Source organism: Aptenodytes patagonicus, chromosome Z, assembly GCF_965638725.1.
Source record: "Aptenodytes patagonicus chromosome Z, bAptPat1.pri.cur, whole genome shotgun sequence".
Taxonomy (NCBI): domain Eukaryota; kingdom Metazoa; phylum Chordata; class Aves; order Sphenisciformes; family Spheniscidae; genus Aptenodytes; species Aptenodytes patagonicus.
This window is the reverse complement of record NC_134982.1, coordinates 85,077,084-85,102,181: the sequence shown is the minus strand read 5'-3', so window position 1 is coordinate 85,102,181 and position 25,098 is coordinate 85,077,084. Positions and strand designations below refer to the sequence as shown.

The 25,098-nt window shown below is 42.1% G+C and overlaps 1 protein-coding gene across 2 annotated transcripts in view; it reads left to right on the top strand.

The window, feature by feature from the left end:
• The first annotated feature begins 1,333 nt into the window (after positions 1-1,333).
• The window catches only part of TMEM161B (transmembrane protein 161B), a 43,659-nt gene continuing 19,894 nt past the window's right edge, over positions 1,334-25,098 (top strand). For both annotated transcript variants that reach the window (XM_076362399.1, XM_076362398.1), the window contains exons 1-4: positions 1,334-1,374; positions 12,890-12,993; positions 19,252-19,332; positions 24,305-24,402. In XM_076362399.1, coding sequence (XP_076218514.1) covers positions 1,372-1,374; positions 12,890-12,993; positions 19,252-19,332; positions 24,305-24,402 — 286 coding nt within the window. In that variant the 5' untranslated portion in view covers positions 1,334-1,371. The remainder of the gene's footprint in view (positions 1,375-12,889; positions 12,994-19,251; positions 19,333-24,304; positions 24,403-25,098) is intronic.

Below are 25,098 nucleotides of genomic sequence, written 5' to 3'. Positions count from 1 at the left end.
GAGCGAGATTTAGATTCACTGCGAATCCGCCTCTTGGGATTCTCCAAAAGGCAGGTCAAGCTTGTCAAAATAACAACAGACGTAGATAAACGTTTTCTACAAAAATACTGTCTAGCCATTCAAGCACAAGGCTTGCTCTTCAGCTTCCAGCTCAGGCGTGACGGACCACGGCGGCAGGTTTAAAGCGGGAGGATTTGACAGCAAAGCGGTTTCGCCGTTTCAGTCGGAGACAGGACGATTTGCCACCGCTCTTGCGACAGGAACGACGCGGCGAGCGGAGCAGAGATGGAAGGGCGAGTATCGTTCTGCCTCGGAAGAGCTGCGGGAGGGCAGACGTCTCCCTCATGCACGTCTCCCTCAGGTACCAACGGCTCCGCGCCTTTTCCCGCCTCCGCGGCGCACCGGCGGGCCCCGCTCTCCTCAGAGCCGCCTGCCGGCCCCTCCGGGCGGGGAAGGCTTTTCGGAAGGCCTGGCCGCGCCTTCGCGGCCCTCAGGGATCACCGTTAACCGCCGCTCTCTCCCGGGGCAGAGTCGCAGCCGCCATCGGCCGCGGGGAGGGGGGGGGGGGGGGGGGGGGGCCCGGAGGCCGCGCGCCGCCAACGGCCGTTGGCGGCGCGCGGCCTCCGGGGCCGCCCCCCCCCCCCCCCCCCGCGGCCGCAGTACTTCCGGCTTCATCCTCCAGCTCTGCGCATGCGCGTCGGCGCCGCCGGCCCGGACCGCACCGGGGGGGTGGGGGGGGTGAGAGAGCGAGCGACCACGGCGCATGCGCGGATGCGCCGCCGTACTCCCTCCCCGCTCCCCTCCCTTCGTACCGCCGCTGGACCTCCGCACCGGTCGTCCCCCCCCCCCCCCCCCCCCGCGGCGTCCCCGTTGCTCTCCCGGCGTCCCCGTTTACTCTCCCGGCGGCCGCCACCGCCGCCGCCGCCCGGCGGAGAAGCCAGCGCGCCGGGCGGCTGCCCGCGTCACGTGACCGGGGTCGCGCCGGCGCCCCGCCCGCCGCCGGCTGCCCCCCGCGACGCCTGACGGGCCTGGCGCAAAGGGACCGGCCGGCGGCGCGCCCCGGCGGGCGCCTCCCCTCGCCGCCTTCCCCTCCGCCCGGGAGGGCGGAACGGCAGGCGCGGGGGTGGCCGCCGAGGCGCCGTCTCGGCTCGCCGCTGCCCCCTCCGCGCGGGCAGTTGGTTGGACGGCTCAGGCGGGCCTGGGGCGGGCCTGGGGCTGGCGGGGTCCCGGCGTGACCTCCGCGGCGAGGCGTGCGCCGGGCGGGAGCCGGCGCGGCGGGGCCTGGCGGGGCGGCGGCGGCTTTATGTGCTGGGAGCGGGGCCGGGCCGGGCGGCTGGAGCGGCGGCGGCGGGCGGGGCCGGCCCGAGCACCATGGTGAGCGGGGCAGCGCGGAGGGCTGGGGGGGGGCGGCGGCGGGGCCGGGCCGGGCCGCCCGTGCTGGGCCTGGGGTCGGGGGCTCGCTGCGCGGCGCTGATGTCCTGTGGCGCGGGGCTGAGGTCCCGCCGCCCCCGGCCTGCCTCGGCTGCGGGAAGAGCCCGGGGGTTTGGGGACGTCTGGTGGAGGAGGAGGAGGAGGAGGGGGTGGGGGGGTGTGAGGATGGGGAGACCGTTGATCCCCGTTGTTGGCGCTCCCGGGGGAAGCGCCGTGCCCTTTGCTTCGCACCGAGGCGCTGTCACTTCCCAGCGGTTGTTTCCCCTCCTCGCTGCTTTTCCGCCGAGAGGTAGAGCGAGCCGCTGCTACGCTTCGTGGTCTGGATCAGGTTTAAGAAGTGATTTCACAAGCGGGCGGGACCGCCTGCTCGCGTTTCCCGTAGGCCCCCCTGTAAACAGATCGTTTAACCGGCTGCGGCCTGGAATGCATCCGGAACCCTTTGCCGAACGCTTTGGTTCGCCGTGCTGCCGGTTGATTTTCAGTCCTCTGGGTTACGTCGCAGCTGCAGTGTGTGCTGTGGCAGCACCTGAGTATGCTGGGTTTGTGAAAAATCCCGCCTCAGATTGCTTTTCTCGACAGATGTTGTAGCGCGGACACAAGTTACGGTACGCGGCATAACGCACAGTAAACGAACTTCTCGTGGTGGAGGCAGTAACAGAAGAGCAAACTTTGACTGGTGTAACTGCTGCTGAGGACGTCAGCTTGTTGGGTATACGTAGCTTAAACAGAGGAGGCTGAGTGTTTCACGAATGGACCTCCTTCGCTATAAAGATGTGCTGAATTTTGGGTCTTAGTTACCATTTAAAACACTAGAGTTGATTGGTTCTGCTTTTAACATACTTATTTTGCAGGTATGAGATATATGGAGCACCACAGGGATCCATGAGTGCAGAATAAAAACGTATTTTGTATGTGCCATTAATGCATGTGTTTGTCTTCCATATGGATATAAAAGTCAATGGGTCATTTTAACTACGGCGACGTAGTGTTTGCTCAAATGATGGAAGTCTTGCTTAGGGAATACACTTCAGAGTTACACTTTCAGTAAAATCTGACTTTTAACGGTTCTAATACTTAAAGATTTAATCACCTGATTCTGCTAAGGTATTTTTTGATAGTGTGTGTTTTGAAATCTGAAAGGAACTGTGTGGTTTTTTTCCTCGTTATGTCTTTTCCTCCATTCTTTTTTTTTTCCTTCTTTTCTGTAGAGGTTAGAATATTTAATCAAAAGTTCTTGAGAGACTCCTGTCATTTATGCGAGTGCATGGGTGCTGTTGTCTAGCTCTGTATTGGAAGCTACTTTTGGAAAATTGTGAGCAAATACAGCTTTTCCTCTCGGTGTAGGTCCTTATTTAAACAAACCGAGTGCTTGCTTCTGTTGCCTGATGGGGTTGAAGAATCAGGTCCAATTTTCTTTGCTAGTTGCTGGCAGTGTGGACAAATAATCTTTGTGCGTGATTCCATGACGTAAGCAAGGTCAAAAGACGATAGTGTGCTTTTATGCTGTTTGGAAGCTGTGTTCTCCAGTTCCAAAGCAACAGGAGAATGAAATGTTCATCAGCTTCTTTCGCATCAAGAGGCTGATAAATCAAGTCATGAAAACAATTTACTGGCAGCACTCTGCCAAGTTGGGACCGCCAGGGCTCATTTATGTAGTTGCAATGCCAGTTATGCTCGCAACTTTAAATTCTGCACAAGTATCTTAATACTATGTAATGCCACGGTGTTGTAGACTGTTCAGCAGAGGCATTAAAGACTTTTCACTTTTTATACTTGGAATGATTCTTGTAATGGCAGAGCCTGCTGTTTAAAAAGCAAATGTTCTGGAGAGCGAGAGCTTCCATAGTTCCTATTTGTGTTAACTGGGGAAGTATGGGCAAACTAGATTTTTAAAATCTTTGAATAGTAATAATAGAATATAACCTTGTTTTTTCCTTTGTAGTAGATCAGTTCTCTGAACTAGTTTTACTTGTAATTTAATAATATGTTGGATATGCATTGGTGTTCTGCGTAACAGACAGTCTGTATTGACTTCTTCAGTAATAATGATAATTCGGCGATTTTATAAATGCCCTTGTTCCGGTCATGAGATTTCTATAGCAATAACTTGATTTGCCTAATGATGGCTAGCTCTGTAATATTTGTGCTTGGAGAGCCACAGTGGAAAAAGAAGCAAGACTGTCAGGTAAAATACAGTCAGATGACTGGAATGCAGTTTTGGTTTTAAACAAAACACCTTGTTTCAAAGGGAGTCATGCTGCTGGTGACTGCTTCCATCTAGCAGTTTATGGATCTCCTTTGAATATGTGGAAAGACGCTGGTCAAGAGGGAAGCGGCCTTTGGGTGGGAGAGACCCGCGAAGGTGAGCAGTTTGGTGGGAGTCCCGAACTCCTTGTATGTTCTTCATGCCAGTTTATGCGTCTTTTGTTCATCTCTGCTGTGTTGTAAACAGTGGTAGGGGTAGGAAAATACAAATTCAGGGAAAACTTGGCCATGAAAAAACAACAACAACAAAAAAATCCCAATTTTGAAGAGGTCTCTTGGCATAGATTTCTTTCCCAGAATTAGCTTTGTAAATGTCTGACTTTTACAGATCGTAAGATTTGAACTGCCTCAGATTGCCGACTATACAAGCTATCATTCTGACTGTAGGTATTTTGTGAAAGTAGTCTTTTTCACAGGAAGCATTCATTTTAAGACTTCGTACAGTGACCTCGCTTTTCTTTGGCCATCCCACATAATGTTTTCTACTGTTTAGCGAACAAGTTTGAATTGTGTATATATTGCAGGAGAGCACTGTCTTGCTTTTGCAAGCTGCAGCTTGAGTACAGACATATACATATGGAGAAAATTTTGCGTATGGAGAAGTCTTACCTAATCGCAAGGGCAATAACGTGTCATCAATTAAATGGCATTTCAAATAGGTTGTATCGATTTAGCTTCTAGGCTTCACAAATACCATTGCACTTTTGGAGTTGCAGAAGATAAGAGTGTTTGTAATATTCTCCTAGAGATCTTGCTGGTCGCTACTAATATAAAAGTTTTTCCATTTCTTACTTGAAAATTCACAACCTTGTTAGTATCTTTGTGTGCTACCATTGAAAGAGATTGATATACCCTGAATTAGCATCTATAGAATAGTCCAGTGCACTTGTGTAAAAATCTTGTTTTTACAAGACTTGCCACTTCAGAAAGTACGTAACTGGCATTGCATTTCTGAAGGTGAAGTTGTAAACTGGATTCTACGAGCTGCTTTTTCAGGCATGCAGTTGTACTGCTACTGCCGTTCTGGTGCATACGGCAGTTGGCTCCAGCTCAAGGCCCTCGCCTTGCAATGGAGGAGGTGGTTATTGTTAGAGAACAAGTAGTTTCAAAGTCCCGTGTAAAGCTAGGTGTTTGAATTATTTGTAATATCTGGGTATGTGGTGGGGGAAAAAAGAGGGCAAACCCTGACCTAGATACTGCCAATACTACAGGTGTGGGAGAATAACCTTGGGCAAGGTCAAAGTGAGGAGACTGGAGTGGTGTCTTGGCATAAAACTATTAACCTTGGCTATCTTTGCTCTGCACATTCTGTAAATCAGTTCATGATGAAAAGAAAAATGTCCTTTAGGCGGAAGTACTTTTAAAAATTTGTTTGGTTTTTCTTGGTTACTAATCTGAAATAGCTGTCGGCGTATTATGAGTACACTTAACTTGTAGATAAGAGTATTGTAACTTTATCTTAATTGCTTATTCTTACTTTTTGTTCTCCTAATTATCAGCAACTGTGTCTCCAGGTATGTAGTATAAAAGGTGTAGACGGTGAAAACCAAAGTCCAGATTATACTTCATTCAACCTTATACTGTTGCCTTTTGGACTTGGCATCTCTTTTTCATGATATTAAGAAATCTGGCAATCTTCCCTTTACTGTAGCTGCTAACACTTCTCTTGTAGACCACTTACTCATTCTCTGCTATGTTTTATTAAAAGTTTTCTTGTAAAACATGCTGTGTTGCACAAGCCAAAGTAAGAATGCCGTACTCACTGAAGGTCCTGGAACTGAGCACAGTGCTCAAGACTTCCAAGACACCTCTAACCAAAGACATTCCTCTGCCACAGAAACACAGCCAGACTGCAGTTTATTAGACAGCGTAGTCCCTACATGGTTGTACTATTTCAGTCTCATCTCTGACAGTGAGGTTGCTTGCCAGCCTCTGTTTTGCAGAGAAACTGACTTAACTGTCTCACGTAGTTGTCTTTTCTTTGGGCCGAGTGCTTCTCAGCATTATACAGATTGACAGAAGTGTCTCTGACCAGTGAGATACTGACTTCTGTCTCCAGCATCTTGAATTTGGATTTCAAATTCCAAGCTGTGAAACTGAAGCACGATAGGGACATGGAATCAGAGAGTGCTGAAGGTCTTACGAAATGGGTTGAAATAATGTCATTTTCCACAAACTGTTCTGGAACTGCGGACACTTTATTTCGTCTGTGCAGCAATCCCCCATCTCTAAGAGGTGAATAATGCTTCTATTACTTTTGAGTTAAGCCTGTCAATGATCGTGTGCTCAATTACTTTATCACAGATCACATGGATTGATGGGTTGCAGGTTTTGTTCACCAGAGGCCCTCAAAACCCCCAGGTGATCGTGGACTTTGCCCTTGGGCATCTTCTCCCTCAAACACCTATCATACTCTGTTAAGCAGGGCTAGATTTTTTGTTTAAGGTGTGGATTTCTGGCTAAATTCTAAGCTCTGTGTCCTCTAATTTAGAGGGTGGCAAGTAGAGGATATAAGATATTGCTGGGAACCAACACCTAATCTTCATTTGTGTTCCTGAAACGAGTGGTTTTGAATTTAATCTGATACTAGCGGTAATGGGAAGACTTAAAAGTATGCGGGAGACTTGATCTAGACAGAGCCTGAATTGAAATGAACCCTGTATTTTGTGGGTTTGGGCAGGGAAGATGTGTTCTAGTGTTGTAACAGGTAGTTTGGGGTGCTGTAGATTTTTCCAGAGTGTATTAATAAACATGTAAGTAGTGTGTAACCATGTACAGGCAAAAGAGTGGTGTTGGCAAAATGTTGTGCTTTGCACATAGCATGTTATTTTGAGTGGGCATATCACCTACTATATTCCTGTGCCATGTGTTCTTGGCTGATTGCAAGAAGATTAACACAGTGGAATTTTTTAATTTCATGTGACAGCTCTACTCTGTTAACATATTGCTCGTGGTTCATTACTAACCTTCAGGAATCAAGAGAAAAATTCCCTGATCAAGTGAGTGGGTATATCCATTTTTTTAATTGCTTGTAGAAAAATACCAGAAGGATATTTCCACCACAAAGTCAGATTTAAAATTAAGATTAGGGATATCATTGTTGTGTTTTTTAATTAAAAAAAAAAAAAATAATGGCGTAAAATCTGCTAGGTTGTTTTCAGTTGTAAGCTGAAATATTTTTGTAGGTATTTCTAACTTTAAGAAATACAGCAGTAACCTTTATGGGAGTGAGTATGCTGAATTTCTAGTGAAAGGGGGCGGGGAGGATGCAGAGAGACATTAAGTGGTTTAAGACTAAATGATCCTAACTGGTTCAGTTACAACTTGCAGCCTTCATTTGAGTAAGGAAATGGGTTTCTGTAGGTACACTTTTAAATAGTCTGTTGAATTGTAAGTGTTTTAGCTCAGCTAGTGGACCTGCTACCCTGTATAAAAAAATAACTGTTATAAGTATATTAGCTCAGCTAGTGGACCTCCTACCCTGTATTAAAAAAAAAACTGCCTTGATTTGCATCATTTTCCCTCCTGTTATCTTGAGTCTTTCCCTTACAAATAGGAAGCCCTAGGAGTAATTGAAGAGACACACTGGCACCTGATTAGGCAGTCATCCTAATAAAAACTTTATTCTAGAGAAATATTAATGTAACTTTACGCTGAGAAACTCCGAGGATCACGGCTTAGTAGGCAGGCTAGATGGAGGGACAATGATTTCTCTCCCACATTGGGTGGAAGCACTTAGGCTTATCATGAGGTGGTCAGAATAAACATTTGATTTTAAAGTGCATGGTTTGTTTTGTAAACAAATTAAAGAGTGTATACTTCCTAAGCAATTTAGTAATTATATCAAATATATTATGCAGACAGCTTGTTTTAATAACACTTCCTTCCATTTTAAGTATACTTCCCCTTAGCTAGGGAATTGGTTTGAGTAATCTTATGCATGGGACTCCAAGATGCAAAGAATCCTTAATAAAGGTAGAGTGCTTAAAATAATACATCATAGAGCTTTCAGTCCTAATCCTGATCCCTGGTCTTGGTGACATGGAGCATAAGCAAAAGTGAGGTCTTACTTTTTGAGGTACCTCAAAGAATTGATGGCACCAATGTAAAGGAGCAGTAGGAATTTCAAGGAGGGAGGAGGGGTTAGCAAAGAGAGGCTTGAGTACTAAAGAAACTTAATGATATCTAAAAAACCCCACCAAACCCAAAGGTGTTATTTCAAGTTACAAAAAAGTAACAAGTACTTCTAGATGATACTTGACACTTTGAGATGTGTGATAACATATTGAAAGTGTTTACACATGCTGAAAGGTAATTTATGCTATCTTAATCTCCCTTCATCATGTTTTATTAAGGATGATACTGGACATCACCTACAACGCTTCATCTGCCTATAATTTTTCATAAAAGCATTATTGACACAATTTCTGATTTATTTAAATGGAAAAAAAAAAAGCGTTGAAGGGAGAAAAGAGAAGAACTTTCCTTAGTACAGTATTTAAGACCAAAGAAGATATTGCTGTGAGGAGGGGGAAGGTGGACGAAGAGTGGTGGATTCTGTAGGTTAACAGCTGGTTGCACAGCAGCTGTTGACAGCAGGGACTTGGCTTTTATGACCATAGGAACCCTCTCTGAGGTTCGAGGACTGCTAGGAAGGGACAGCATCCACCTGACCAAGTGGGGCAAAAGCATCTTTGCCAACGGGCTGGCCAAACTGATATGGAGACGTTTAGACTAGGACTGAGAGAGGGAGGAGATGATGACTCACAAATCGAGGAAAAAGAGGTGGACTGAGTTGGTAAGCAAAGGACACAGGGTGATATGGAGAGGAGTCTTTGAAAACAACTAAACAGGGCAGAAGGGGGCCCACACAAGTATATAAACACAAACAAGGAAATACCTGTACACAGATAATGAGGCCAGCCTTATGGGGGAGAAGCTTTTGTATCTCTCTGGGGAAACTGGCACACTTGGGTGCATCTCTGACCTGCCTGTACACTAATGCATGCAGCATGGGGAGGAAATGGGAAAGTAGGGGGCTGTATGAAGTTGCAGAGCTACGATTTCACTGGGATAACAAAGATGTGATGGGGTAGTTCATATGATTGGAGTGCTGCCATGGATGGATGCAGGGCCTTTAGAAGCACTGGTGGGATAGCAAGGATGGGGGACTTGCTCTTAAGTGAAAGAGCAGCGGGGATGCATGGAGGTCTGCCATGAGATGAATAATGAACCATCTGAGAGCTTATGGGTAAGGACTAGAGGGCAGAGCAACATGGGTGATGTTGTTGTAGGTGTCTGCTGTAGGTAGCCTTTAATCATGAAGAAGTAGAAGATAAGGCCTTCTTTAGACAATGGGAAGAATCCTCAGCTTTCCAGGCGCTGGTCCTATAGGGTACTTCCAACTACCCCAGTATCTTCTGAAGAGACAACACAGCAGGGCACAAGCAATCCGTGAGATTTTTTGTGTGCTTTCATGGCAGTTTCCTAACACAGGTGATTGAGGAGCTGATGAGGAGAGGTGCTCTGCTGGACCTCAGACTTGCAAACAAGGAAGAATTGGTTGGTGATGTGAAGGTTGTGAAGCCTTTGCTACGGTGACCATCAAATGGTAGAGTTCAGTATCCTGAGAGAAGGAAACGAGGCAAGTAGCAGGTTCACAATCCTAGACTTCAGGAGAGCAGACTTTGGCCTGATCAGGCCTCAGCTTGGAAGAATCCTATGGGATATGGTCTTGGAGAGAAGAGGGGTCTGGGAAAGCTGGTTGGCTTTCAGGTATCACCTCCTCCAAGCTCAGGAACAATCCATCCTGATGTACATGGATGAACATGGAGCTCATGACTAAGCTCAAACATAGAAATGAAGTATGTAAGAGGTGGAAGCAGGGTCAGGTCACCCAGGAGAAATATGGAGAAACTGTCTGAGCATGCAGGGGTGGGGTTAGGAAAGCCAAAGCCCACCTGAAGTTGAGTTTGATGTGGAACGTGAATGGCAACAAGACGACCTTCTACAAGTATATCAACAGCAAATGTATTATGACAGAAAACATGGGCCTGCTGCTGGCTGGGGCAGGAGACTTGATGGCAAAGAACATGGGAAAGACCAAGATACTAATGCTGCCTTTGCCTTGGTCTTCACTATAAAGTTTGTCTTAAGGAATCCCAGGCTCCTGAGACCAGTAGAAGAGTCTGGAGCAATGAAGGCTTACCTTCCATGGAAGAGTATCATGTTAGGGAACATTTAAACAAGTTGTAGATACACAAGTCCATGAGTCCTGATGGGATGCACCCACCAGTGCTGAGGGAGTGGCCAGTGTTGTTGTGATGTCGCCCTCTTTGGCCACCCTCACTCTGTCTTTGAAAGGTCATGGCAATCAGGGGAGATTGCTGAGGACTTCAGAGGTCAAGTGTTACTTCTGTCTTCAGTAAGTGAGAATATGGGAAGTATAGACTGGTCAGCCTCCCCTTGATCCCTGAGGAGGTAATAAAACAAATAACCCTGGAAACTAAATCCAAACATATTGAAGACAAGATGGGTTTGGGAGTAGTCAGCTTGCATTTTTGAAGGGAGAGTCATGCTTGACCAACTTGATAGCATTCTACAATGAAATGACTAGCTTGGTGGACAAGGGGAGAAGTGGATATTATTTATCTTTGCTTTAGCAAGGCTTTCAGCACTGTCTGCTCTAACATCCTTGTAGACAAACTGATGAAGTATGGACTAGATAAGTGAGCAGTGAGGTGGACTAAAACCTGGCTGAGATGCTGAGCTTGAAGTGGTGTGATTAGTGGCACAAAGTCCAGCTGGATGCAGGTCACTAGTGATGTGTTCCAGGAGTTGATACTGGTGCCAGTGTTATTTAGCATCTTCATTAATGACCTGGAAGATGGAAGAGAGTGCACTCTCGGCAAGTTTGCAGATGGTACAAAACTTGGAGTGGCTGCTACGTCAGGTAGTTGCGTTGCCATTCAGAGGGACCTCTGCAGGCTGGAGAAACGAGTCAACAGGAATCTCATGCAGCTCAGCAAAGGGAAATGTCGGTATTCCTGAGGAGGAATAAGCCCAGGCACCAGTAGATGCTGGGGGCTGTCCACCTGGAAAAATGTTTGGCAGGAAAGGACCTGGGGGTCCTGGAGATCATTAAGTTGACCATAAGCCATCAGTGGGCCCTTGTGGCAAAGGTGGCCAACAGCACCCTGCGCTGCATTATGCTGAGAATCACCAGCAGGTTGACAAAGGTGCTCACCTCTGCTCAGCACTGGCGAGATGCTGGAGTGCTGCGTCTGGTTTTGGGTTCCCCAGTACAAGGGAGACATGGGCTTACAGGAGAAGGTCCAGCACAAGGCCACGAAGATGAGGAGACTGGACCATCTGTCGTACGAGGAGAGGTTGAGAGGGTTGGGGCTGCTGAGCCTAGAGAAAGTTCAAGAGGCATCTTACCCGTGTGTATAAATACCTGATGAGGAGGAATAAAGAAGGTGGAGCAAGACTCTTCTCAGTGGTGCTCGGTGGAAGGACAAGAGGCAGCGGGCACAATACAGAATATTCCATTGAAACATAAGAAAGAAAAAAAACTATTGAAGGTGAGGATGGTCAAACACTGGCACAGGTTGCCCAGAGAGGTTATGGAGTCTCCGTCCTTGGAGACATTCAAAACCTGACTGAAGACATGGCTCTGAGCAACCTGCTCTAGTTGACCCTGTTCTTAGCAGGTGAGGTTGGACTAGCTGATCTCCAGAGGTCCCTTCCAACCTCAGCTGTTTCACCATTCTGTCAGAATTGCTCTTTCCTTTCCCAGATTATCTTTACATTGAGAGAAGCTTCTGGTAAAAATAACGTGTGGTTAAATTTCCTCCAAGAGAACAGGTATGCTAGGTGGGAGAGGGTGTGTTTGAACAATGGCAGTACTGCTGCTTAGTGAGGTGTTCTTGAGAGACGAATCTTACTTCTTCCTTTGGGGAATTTTGGAGAAAATGTTTCTCAAGTGTATGAGCTAATCTGTGTTTTATTTGCCAATGGCTAATTGCATACTGGTTCCATACGTAGAAATACTTTTGCCTCCTGACCTTCCATAGCACACTGCATGAGTACAAAGCTAGTGAAGTGTAATTCCCAGCTTCTACAACTACAGAGGGAAATAGTTTGTCTTCAGTGTATCGTTAGTAACTAGTGATATCCAAAAGTTGGTATCTAAGAATGGAAGTGAGTATGAACTTTTATACGCCGCCACTTAAATGTGGCATTTTGTGTGCTGATTGAAAAAGTATCTGTATTCCTTTCCATGAAAAAGTATTCTGAAAAACAGTTTAAAAGAGTGGAAATAGCTTATTTGGTTGATTTTTAGTGTCTTTTCACTTGCATGTTTTTGTAAATTTCCCTTGCATATCTGTATTTGATACTTTTTACTATTGCTTGTGATGTTTTAGGTATGAATATCTTGCATGTAAATAGAGGAAATATGGTGTACATGCTTCATGCTGGTTTTTAATGGTGTTAGCTGATAGAATTTCATGTGCAGAATAAAAGTAGTAAGATGCAACATTTCACTCATTGTTATTTAGCTTTCGAAGTTTAAAGTTGCTTTATTTAAAAAAAAAACACAACAAACTGGCAACAACCAATAGTCAGAATTAAAGCGTGCTGAGTGACTGGGAATGAGATTACTGCTGGCGCTGCTGAAGTGCCGGATCCTGATCAAGAGTTGGACGTTAAAGTGAAGCTGTGCTGATTCCTGTGTCCCCTCCCCTCCCTTCCCCACCTCTGCCTGGAGTTCAGCGAGGAGCAAATGCTCTGCACTAATCAGAGGCTTAAATTTCATGACGTGGATGTTGTAAATTACTGTTAATTCCAGCGGGTTTGTGCAGTGTCAGCTGTTAAATCGTGTCAGAACTGAAGAGACCACAAAAACCAAGACTGTAATCAGTGATGTAATTTTAAGGCATAATGTCTTGTGAAATGCCACGTCCACATGTGGCCTTACAGCCTGTGAAACAGGGGACATAACGTTACTGGCATCGTGACCTGGGGATGCCTTTTCCCTTCGATGAAGCGTGTAACTGACTATAGCAAGTTCCAGGGGATTTCTTGAAAACTGTCATATCATACAAGGTGTTTTTAATTTTTTTTTTTTTAAAGGTACTTCAGCACTGTTCCAAAATACATACTGACTTGTTATTAACTTATTCCTCTACAGGGTGTGATAGGTGTACAGTTGGTGGTTACCATGGTAATGGCTAGTGTCATACAGAAGATCATACCTCACTATTCTCTTGCTCGTTGGCTTCTCTGTAGTGGCAGGTAAGATAAGAAACAGTTGTTACACTGTGTGTGAATATGGTAATGCAATTATGCATTAGAGCAGTAATGGTAAAACATACTAATTTAGGTTGTTTTCTTGAAAAATAATTAATCTGCTGTTCTTAAATCTATTACCATAGCATTGTGACACCTGACTTACGGGCTTAAGGTGTAAAGACAGTGTTGCTGTAAAAGAACAGACTTGTTTGTTGCTATTAATTATATCAGTCATAAAGTTAGCTGTTGTCCAGCTCTTATATTATTAAAGGCACAAGCTACATACTCGAATATTAAAAAGCTAAACTGAATACAAGACACTGAAGAACGGAAGGATTTTTTTCTCTGCACTGCCTCAGTGTTCTTGATAATCCACCTGCTGATTAGCCTTGCATATAAAGAGTGCTTAGGTATTTATTAAAAATTCTATTTTTTTTAATACTTCATAGGACAGGATTAGTATAAATTTCAATACACTACTTCCTCATAACAATAGATCAAACAGACATAATGAGTTGCAAGGGGAGCATTCCCTGTGTGGCTATATCCATAACAACAACAAAACCCAGCAGCTGCTTTGAATATAAATCAGTATCTTAAATATTAAAAGAATCATGGACACTGTTTTTTCGTTTGGGAAGAAAAACACTTTGTATGATTAGAAGGTAGTGTGCAGTCTTTTGTAATTGTTAAAATTTTGAGAATACCGAATCTCTACTCCCTGACTTCTGAAGGAGTATCCTTGAATAATAATGTGTTCCACAGGAGTCTTAACCAGTCTTGTATAATTTTCCATTGCCTTTTTTCCTCTGCATCTCAGAATTACCAATTTTTTTCTTTTTAATTCTCCCCATTTCATCACCCAAAGAGTTGCTAGTGAAAAATGACTCTAAATGTTGTTTAGATGCGTGTTAGGTATCACTGGTTAGGTATAATGGAAAACAGTAATTGTCAGGTGAATAATATGATCAGGAATTGCACTCTTAATTGTTGTGTGAAGTTTCATTGTTGACCACATCTGCAGGGTATTGATCACCTTTTTTGTGCTCTAAAAAGAATATTACATTAATGAATATCAAATTGCATACCGTTTATTTTTAAGGTGTGTTACTACCATAGCATTTTTTATCAGCAGTTATTCAAATGACATTTTCTACTTTTTATGTCCTATTTAAAAGATTTTTTTAAAATTTTTATTTCAAAATTCAAATATTTAATTGCTCTTTTTAAAGAATTGCTCAATATTATGCCCATGTTCTTCATTCTTGTGAAGTTTTCACTTTCTGTATCCTTGTTCTAAGGCATTTCTTGTGCTAATAATAGGGAGAGGTTTGCTGTTCAAATATTTTTCATAATCCTTTTCTCCTTTTATCTTTGCACACTTGCAAATTGATAAATACATAAAGCAGGATTTCTGCACTTGTGCTTATGGAATTCTGCTCCCACTGAAGTCAAAGGGAGTCTTATTATTGCCTTTCATGTTAGAAGCCTTGAAAATCTCATTGTTGCTTTTCAGTGTTCTGTTTATCTGGTAACTATTTTAGTGCATTGTAATTTCAGTCATTGTGAATAACCTCCTGAATACAAGAATTATGTAAAGAGCCAGAAATAATTCTGTGTTCCAGAAATAAAAACATGTCAGAAGCTTCACTGCAATAAGAATCTGAATTTTAATGGCTGAAAGAAAAACAGTTTTCTTCTTAGTTTAGCTGACAAACTATCTTTAATGTTAACCCATTTTCCTTAGTGCTGTCTTTTTGCCAACAGTGTTTTCTTTGCAGACCTGTGTGGATGGGGTGGTAGAGGGTTTTATACATAAGTGTACAAGCACAGGCGGACACACTCTTAAGCAGTCCAGCTTTCCTAGGAAAAGTTACTGCCCGCTCCTCCTTTCCTTTGTCAATATACTTCAACTAGTCTTTGGTTCCCAAAACTGGTTTTTAAGTTAAGTGGCTTAAGTGTCTTTCTTCGAAAGGGTTGGGAGGCTTTTCTAAGCAATATAGTTCAAAATGTCTCCAGATAGTCCTTGCCAAATGGGAGGGAGGATAAACACATCACCAGGCAAGCCAGAAGCTCTTAAGTGACCAGTTGGTTTCAAGATGCTTGTATGTGTACGTTCAAAGTCCATTAAAAGGAAACACAGACACTTCAAAATCTAAAAGAATTGTTAGAATAGATAGACGTAAGAGAATTATTCGTTTACAGAATGAACAGCTATCATTGGTGGTTGAAAAGCTATTTACTTAAATTTGTAAAGAAATACAAACTCAATCAGTGCTATTTTCAGAGCTTGAACAGAATTTGAAAATTCATATTTATTGAAGTCAATGAATTGGCAGCCTGAATCTGTATAGGCCTTTGCATTTTTAACTAATAAAACATTCTCTACGAAAATGTTGCTTTTAAGTTGTTCAGCTACGTTCTATTTTCAGGCCACTTCAGGAAGACAGGAGAAAACGGATGTTTTGTTGTGCATTCATTATTGACCGTCATTCAAATTAAGTGGGGCATATCTGTGCTGCTGTTGCTATTCAGACTAACTTGGATATGTCAAAGCTACAGAGTAATCAGTTGTGGGATCTCAGTTTCAAACATACATAAGCTAAAGCAGATACGAACTACATTTTTTTTTTAGCTCTACCTTTATGAAAATGTTTGATCAGATCTCTTTACACACCTTGCATTTAAAATCTCAAAACTAGAGTTTATTAACTAAAAAGTCCCTAAACTCTTGTATCCTATTAGTTGTAATTCTGAATCGCTTGCAACATAATTCTGTAGTGTAATTAAGAGCAAATTGTGGTTTAAGTGTTTGATTTGTGTTAGTATGTTACACAGAACAAGAATTTTGTCTCTTCTGCTGTAATAGGTACTATTTCTCTGTCTGTGCAGGAAAGATTGTGAAAAATTAGCTTCCAACACAGGTGATTTTCATCATTACAGAACTACTTGTGGTACTCTCAGTGTGCCAGGTTCAGATCTGGGAGATGGTGAATGGCAAAGCAGAAGACTATTTTTCTGCTTTCCCCCACTTGCTCTAGGTTGTGTGAAAGATAGGGAGAAGTTAGTATCTCCAATGTAGTTTGTCTTGGATGAGAAGGTAGATGCTCTGGTTTCTGTGTGATTCTCAGTCTTAACAAGGTCTCTTTTGCAGCAAAGTTTGCAAACAGCAAATTTTTCAGCTGGGACCACACATGATAAAAATAAATTAATGAAATAACTCACTCTTACTGATGCCTCAAAAACCCCACAAAATTCAGCCTCTCTTCTCCTCCCCCTCCCCTCCTTCCCCCCCCCCCCCAACCCCCCCACAAAATTCAGCCTCTCTTCTCCTCCCCCTCCCCTCCTTCCCCCTCCCCCCCCCCCCCCCAACTCCTTGTTCATGCAAAGTCTGTAGTAGTTGCCATTTTCAGTTTTTGAACTGGCAGTGAATTCCTTCAAGGGAAATTTGCAGCGTGCAATGGTTTGGATCTCTGTGATGTTATTATTGGTTGGTACTGAAGTTCTTTTCTCTTGAAGAAATCCCAGCGTCAGCTGATTCTTTAGCCCAGCGGTACCTGCTGACAGAGGCTGGTGGAACCCCCTGTTAACCAGATTGTATTCTTTGTAATATCGCTGGCTTGAACTCTTACTTATCCGTTATGCCAGTTTTTAAGTTATTTTAAGATGATGTCCATGAGCTCTGTGCAACTACCTGTTTAATGCTTCATTATACCAGCAATTAAACTGCCGAAACTGAGCTCTTCCTGAAGCATGTTGTATTTTTGTCACACCATCTTTCCTCATTCCCACTTCCCTGTCCTCAGCCAGGTTTAGTGTAGTGTCAAGGACAGTATCAGGACAGAGGGGCTATGTCTCCCATTTAAGATCTGTCAGGCAGGCATACGCTCAGTGATACATATATTTCATTAAAATTGTACCTATTCTTTCTCGTAGTCTTTATCCAGTGTCTCTTGCAGCATGTGTGCACACACGAAGTGTCCATGCCATCGTAAGGAAGGCAGAAGATGTATAATATTGCTTGTTGCAATATTGGCTGCTTGCATTTAGGACTGTTTCTGCTTTTAGCATGAGTCTCGTAGCAGTGGACCTCCCTCAGTATTTGTTGTGTAGACAATGTTCCATGAAGAATAACAAAATTTTTTGTATTTACATGAAAGGCCATATTCTGCAAATATAAAGATGGGTGGACCAGACTTCCACTTGGGACAGTAAGCCTTTCCAAAACAGAGCTGGGATTCAAGTGTTATCAAGTGGCTTGAGGTTATTTGGGTTTGATGTTTATTTTCCAAATTTGCCTTGCTATCTTTCTGAAATTGGATGTAACACAGTCTCTAATTAGCCAAGGTAGATTTGAATGGTCCTACTTGATGAGGTTTTCTTAACATGAGAAGTACTCATGGTTGTGGAATCTGTTACCATCTCTAACGATTATCCTATGTTAACCTGTGTCACCAATTAGTGGCCTCCTACTCCAGAAAAGTACTTCCACATAAATACAGATAAATTTCCTAAGTCTGTTCCCGTTAATACTTGGGCTCCTTTGCCTCAGCATTTCAGAATGGAGATCAGAGTGACATCCTTCCTGTATCTGGACAGCAACCCTCCCTTGCTGAATGTGGAAAAGTCCTTGTTTCAGCTACTAAGGTTCTTGACATGCTTAGAGAGTAAGGTAAAATGTACCATCTCAGAGACTTAACCATCTCTGTTTTTTCTCTTCAGAATTTCCTTGCCCCTACTTGCCTTTTAAATGGATGGTGTATTGACTTGTAAAAGTGGAAAAACTTGCAGCTCAGCTACATGTAAATTAGTGATTTTTTTTTTTTTTTAATAGCACTTTTTCTGGTAGGAGTTGAAGATACCACTGAGGGGGTGTTCAGGAAAAGAATGTTGATGTTATGATCTGCTCTGCCTAAGAAAAAGACTGGTAATGGTTATTTGATAATAGCTATTCTGGATTCTGGAAAATTACTCGTTTTTTGAGAGGCATAATTTATACTTTATAAAATTGTTTAGAGTATGGTTCTGATGGGTAATTGTGATGGTATAATTATTTTGGTGAACTTTTTCCCATATTGGTACCACCTTGTTTGCAGTATTTGATAACTTGAAAACTTGGTGTTTTGAGAAGTGAAGGGCTTTCACTTGAATGACAGAGTGGCAAAGCTTTCTAGTTATGAATAAGCATCTCATACGCTAAAGAGAACTGAAGTTTAGCTGTGGTTGTTCAGTTCTGGCATCGTTGGTACTTGCACACAAGGGTATTTTCATAGGGTCATAGACTCACAGAATAGCAGGTTGGAAGGGACCTCAAGGATCATCTGGTCCAACCTTTCTTGGCAAAAGCACGGTCTAGACAAGATGGCCCAGCACCCTGTCCAGCCGAATCCTAAGTGTCCAATGTTGGGGAATCCACCAGTTCCCTGGGGAGACTATTCCAATGGCTGATTGTTGTCTTTGTGAAAAATTTTCCTCTTGTGTCCAATTGGAATCTGCCCGGGAGTAACTTATCCCCGTTACCCCTCGTCTTTTCCATGTGACGCCTTGTAAAAAGGGAGTCTCCATCTTCTTTGTAGCCACCCTTTAAATACTGGAACATGGTGATAAGGTCTCCCCTAAGCCTTCTTTTCTCAAGGCTGAACAAACCCAGTTCTCAGCCTTTCTTCATATGGCCGGCTTCCCAGTCCTTTGATCATCTTTGTGGCCCTTCTCTGGACCCTCTCCAGCCTGTCCACATCTTTTTTGCGTAGTGAGGGCCAAAACTGAACACAGTATTCCAGGTGTGGCCTGACAAGCGCCGAGTAGAGTGGGATAATGACGTCTTTATCTCTGCTGCTGATGCCCTTGTTGATGCAACCCAGCGTCCTGTTGGCTTTCTTCGCTGCAGCAGCACACTGTTTGCTCATATTGAGCCTGTTGTCCACCAGGACCCCCAGGTCCCTTTCCACAGAGCTGCTCCCCAGCCGGGTAGATCTCAGCCTGTGCTGCACTCCTGGATTATGTTCTCCCAGGTGCAAGACCTTACACTTGTCCTTGTTGAACTTCCTAAGGTTCCTGTTAGCCCGCTTTTCCAGCCTGTCCAGGTCTTCCTGCAGGGTGGCTTTCCTTTCCAAAGTGTGAGCAATTCCTTTGCTTAGGTGTTGCAAATGACCAGTGTTTTAATATGCATATAGATCTGTGTTGATATATGCTTTAAAAAAACCCCAACCACTAAATTGCTAATACTGGTACTGTTTTACTTGAGATTTTCTTTTTCTTTAGTTTACGGTGGTATCAGCATCCTACTGAAGAAGAACTACGGATTCTTGCAGGGAAACAAAGAGGGAAGACCAAAAAAGATAGGTAAATACTTGTTTTAAGATTTTTTCTTTTTTTCTTTTCCCCCAGCATGATCCATATAATAACTTTGCCAGCCAACTTTTAGTTTTGTGTGAGTTAAAAACTGCTAGTTCCATATGACTGCCTTGCTTGCATTAATTGTCACAGCTCCATACCGAACTGTGTTCTTTCGGTTTAACAGAGAGTTGAATATGCCCAAACTGTGCAGGACTGGATGATTTCCACTCCACAAAATTGGTCTGTGAAATTGCTAATTTGGTGGCAAGGAAGTTTTTTAGTGAATATATTAATTTGGATGAAAACTGAGGAAAGCAGATTCTTCTATAGGATTGAAGCTTTTCATCTTGAAGCAAGAGAAGAAAGATTTTAGTATATTAGTTCAACATAGGATTACTATGAACCACCACTCTTAGACAGCTGTGAGGAAGGTAAATGTGCTCCTAGGATGTATTAGGTGAGGTATTTCTAGTAGAAGAGAGAGGGAGATTAATCCTCTTGGACGAGGCACCGATGTAGAACTTTATCTGGATTACTGCATACAGTTCTGATCACTCATGTTCAAGAAAAATGAATTTGTATGTGAACAGGTGAACAGAGGGCTGCTAGGATCATCCAGGAAACAGAAAGTCTGTCTTAAAAGAGGACGCTAAAAGAGCTTGGCTTGTTTAACGTAGCAAAAAGACGACAGAGGGATGGGATAGCTGTCTGTCAGCTTAAGGCAGAAACAGATTTCTGACGTTCAGGCATGAAGTTCTGGAACAGCCTTCCAGAAGTACAACTGTGGCAAGAACCAAGACATCTTGAGGTGGTGGAGCTGCTATGTTGATGCAAGATTTCTGAATTGGCTATGTTTAAAACAAACCAACCCCTCTGGCTTTCTTTTTGGTGACATAGGAGCTTTCCTTTAATCCTTTTTCTTTTATTCCAGAATGCATTTTCTTATAATCCACAAACTGCACATATGATCTGTTCATTGTAATATGATTTTTTTTTCTGTTTCGTAGTTCTTAAGCTACATGGTTAGCAACCTTATTTGCCACACTTTGGGGTAAAGAATTAAGTTGTTCCTTTAATATTAAATAACTTTAATTTTACATGTTTGTTGCAATATTGTTTCAAATTCAGAAACTAATTTTATCTAACAGTTTTCTGTAACAAATTGAGGCAAAATAATTGTGAATAGCATTACAATTAATAACTGTCCATTTAACCAGTAATATTTATTCATATATAAAATTAACTTTAAATGCATAACTATAGCTTTAAGTCCACCCATAGGAGCCTTAAACGGAAAAACACAATTGCATTGCCAAGTAATAATTGTACATTGCTCTTACTGCCTTTCCTCAGTCTTGCCAGTCTTTTGCCATCCAAAATGTGTGTGTTCTCACTTTCACCAGAGCAATTACATGCTCTCAGCTGAGTGGAAGCATGGCATGTTAATGTGTACTGAAATATAAGCTTAAATTTTGTAATCTTTGGAAAATTTTCTGTGAAATTTAGTAGGAACCTGTATCACAAGTCACCTATATATGCATTAAGTCCTTTTTCAGTTAGTAAACTTCTACATTTAATGTTTCAAATGTGATGCTATGTTTTCATGTCTGTGCAGTCAAATTTTGTTGGTGTGATTTAGTTATTATGATTGATATAATTATCTTACTATATTAACATGCAAATTGTAATAGTTGTAGGTAGTCGTTTGTACTAGGGTAAATGTTAATCACAGGGGGATATGAAACTTCAAAAGAAACCAGGATGGTAATGTGGAGGCTTAAATGATGCTTTCTTTGCTTTGCTGTTGTAACAACAGAATGAATAATACATTCACTTTTTAGTCAATAATTACACCTCTGTGTCCTCTAAAGAAGTGGCTGTTGTTGGAGGAGAACCGTAGTTTATAGTAGGAATTGCTCCTATTGAGTTGGTTTGGAGGTACCGTTCTAGGTTGGACAAAACGGAATGCAGTGCTCCTTTGAGCCAGGGAGATGTGAAACAGATGGTGTAGGAGAAATAAGGATGCATCTATGTGATTTTCTCCAAGACTTTTCAAGATAAAGAATTTGCTTTGTCAAGCCCATAGTCTTGCAAAATGTAGTACCTGCTCCTTACTTAAATACTTTTCCAATTTGAACTAATTAAAAGAGAAATGGCAGAAGGAGATCCAAGGAACTTGCTTGAAAATGAGCCTTAGAAGTAGCTGTAGTGTGAATTTGTAGTCTATTTTATTCAATGCATATTACACTTTAGTATATTATGCTATAGGTTATAATAGTGCATGAATATTAGGCAGATTTTCTATTTCAGAATAGTTTGTGTTACGTTAAGTTGTTAGGCTAATGAAAAGGTCCATAGCTGCTATTAATTACTTTGAATTAAAGCTGTAAATGATCCTGGGTATGTTCTGACTGTGTCTCTTGGATTATGGGTCCCCTGGGGTAATTAAAGTGCAGGAACACCAAATTTTGTTGAGCTGAAATTGCTTCAGTTATCAAAACGCTCATCTTACTCAAGATGATGGTGTGTGCAGTAGGAAAACATCAAGAGTACAACTGGGGGCAGGGAAGCAGCCAGAAGCTTGCTGGGAAGCCCAGTGTCTGGGCAGTGTTTGGGACTTCTTGTTTAGACTTGAGCACCTGAATTTTTTCAGTCATGCTTTAGATTTCTATCCTGAGTTTTCAGTTCGTCCATTAAAATTCTTGTGCTTCAGATGATACTAAGAATTAATATAACCTGAAAAAAATAATATTTATTAACGCTTTCTGCTTGTATACTCATCTCACAGGTTAGCTGAGAGGACATCATTCCTTAAAAATAAGTTCATGATTGATTTAATTTCTTTTTAATGCTTATATGTCCCAATAACTTGTCTTTCTATAGAAAATCCACCTCTCCTTTTCTAATTTCAGAGGTGCTATTCTAAAATCTGGCAGAGTTTACTGTTTCCTTCTAGCCATTTAGGGGTTTTAAGTTTTGGTTTTGATTTTTTTTTTTTTTTTTTTTTTTACCCTAACAAAACATTTTCTGATCTGCTTTAATGACTTTTTTTTTTTAATAGTGATGAGGTAAGTTTTACCCTAGTTAGTAATGGTAGTCTCTCAGCCCAATTTCATGTAACTTGACTTTGTTCAGGTACTTTTAAGAGGATCCTGTTTTCCTAAATTTAAAGTCTAGTAGTGTGGCTTATTTTCAGGAAAGTGAAGACCATGATGTTGGCATAATTTCAGGGCTCCAGATGAAAATGTGGCTTTTAGTCTAAATATGTAATCTTTTATGGTCTTTACACGTATCTCTGCTGTGAAAAATGAGTTCCTTAAAGACGTGTTAGTTCTAAGCAACAATTTGGAAAACATAGGCTAACTTCATGTTATACGTATAAGACAGATTTTGTTCATACCGTATTTCAAAGATGATTCAAAGAAGATTTCAGTAGAACTGGAAAAGGGGAGCGATGGTGGCTAGAAGAAAGGCTTCCACACAAGGAGGAGAGGTGTAAGGCTTACTAGTCTGGGAGCCGGCTGCAGGAGGGTTTTGCAGCAGGTACATATCCAGTGTGCATAGAGGATGGATAGGGGGTAGTAAGCTTACTACTATGTTATACAAGGAGGCAACGAATGACGTTAGTAGAGTAGATTTAAGGACTTCTCAATTTGGAACATACATTGTGGAACTTGGTGCCACAAGACACTACGCAGCTCAACAAATTTCAGACTGGTTCAGAAAGGGATTAGGCAAATTCATGTAAGTTTTGAAAAATGGTTTCAGAAGATGCAATCCCTGGCTGAGATTATCCCCAAGTTGCTTAATGCTGGAAGCCAGGAAGAGTTTAGCAGTGTGAGTATCAACCTTTGGTTGCCTCATGCCTTCCATTTGTATACGCAAGTAGCCCCCTGTATGATAGCAGCAAATGAATCTGCGTGTTACTCTTTATGAAGCCCCCCTGTATCCCTGTCATGCTCTGCAGCAATGGCTAAAACCTGGAACACAGCTTTGAACCTGGTGCTGTATCGCCATGTACTTAGCCTTGTCTGTCTCCCCAAAGAGAGCACGATGGATTATTTCTTTTCAAGATGTACTGGATCTCCAGGATTGCTAGTAATACTGCGATAATTTTTTTTTTTTCTTTTCTTGTTTTCATAAGCAGGGTATGAATTGAAACAAGTCTGTAGTATTTCTACACATACCCTTTTAGATTAGAAAACTATCTTAAAATTGTCTTTGCTTGATGGTTAGTAGGATGGATCTTTCAAGGATCTAGGTTAGTCCAGCTCATGTAACGTACTTGCTAAGCACGCTGTTGTGACAAAAAGGCCTAATGCTTTTTTGGGGAATTTGTTTTTTACTTTTTTTCCTTATCAGCTGTCTTCCAAGATAGATTACTGCTTGTTGTTATTTCGAGTGAACGTTCAATAAATTAACACTGCCAGGTCTGTCTGTCTTTTTTTACTTACTTTCAATCCAAAGACTTTAACACTCCTGTCTTTCAGCATCCTGGTCTAGACCTCAATTGAAAAGTCTCAGTTTAGCTTTGATTTTCTTCAGGGTATCTGTATGGCAGGGTGGATATATTCTGCTCGGTAGCTGTACTCGTATCGCTAACCTTTTGAGACTGTGGGAACTGACTAGAACACGCTGTAGCTCCCTGAACAGAGAGAATCAGTGGGTTGAAGTAAATACTGGCCACCGCATCTTGCCCTAATACATGCTCAGGATGCAGCGTATAGAAGCCATTTAAACCCATACCACAGCAGTATGTCAGAGACTTGCAAGATAAAGCTAGGAATCAGTGACGTACCTGCTTGTTTCTCAAGATTTGAACTTGAATTAATGCTTTTAGCTAGATAGATAAAAATGTTTGCATTTGGCAAAAAAGTGGTCTGCACTTTCCTTAAATTTGAAATGCTATTATATATTGGAAAAGTTTACTTTGTCATATCCATGTGTGTATTATCTATTTATTTATTTATTTTTACAGAAAATATAATGGTCATATTGAAAACAAACCCCTAACCATTCCAAAAGACATTGATCTTCATCTGGAAACAAAATCTGTGACTGAAAGGGACACTATTGGTAAGAATTAGTGGATGCAGACGATAATATATTATTTCAAATATATCCTGATACTTTCTATCAAGTGTTTATTTGCAATGAATGCTGGTATATCTTTTTTTATAGACAATGAATGAATAGAAGTACAACTGATAATAAAGTTAAATGAGAAGGCAAGAATTACGGCTAAGTCTCCTTTGTTGTTCCATGGGTGACATCTTAATAGCAGCGTTATGGAAAAGGATGAGTAGGTGAAATCCAGCATAAAGCACATCTATTGTTGTATCAGGCAATAGCAATATGAGATAACACCAAAAGGATCACATCATAGGCTATTTGAAATAGACATCATAGCTTTGTACAAGAAAATGACAATTGGCAGATGTCGAAACATATACCTTCTGCTCATCTAAATGCTGTAGCATTGAAACCTAGACTTTTCAATCACACATCTGAAACATTGAGGTAAAATGCTTAGAAACCGAAAGTGACAGTACAGAAATAAGCAGCATTAAGTGTTTTGGAAGTTGCTATTTTTTTAAATGGTAATTTTTGATTCCTTAATCGTAACCAGTCATTCTGTTACAGAAGACTCGTGTATGGATATGTATGTATATGTGATACGTGTTTTCTTCCTATCTTTCTTCCTATCTACATTTTTATATGCATGTGTTCCTATACATAAATATAGAAAGAAGGGAAGCATAGTCCTATGCA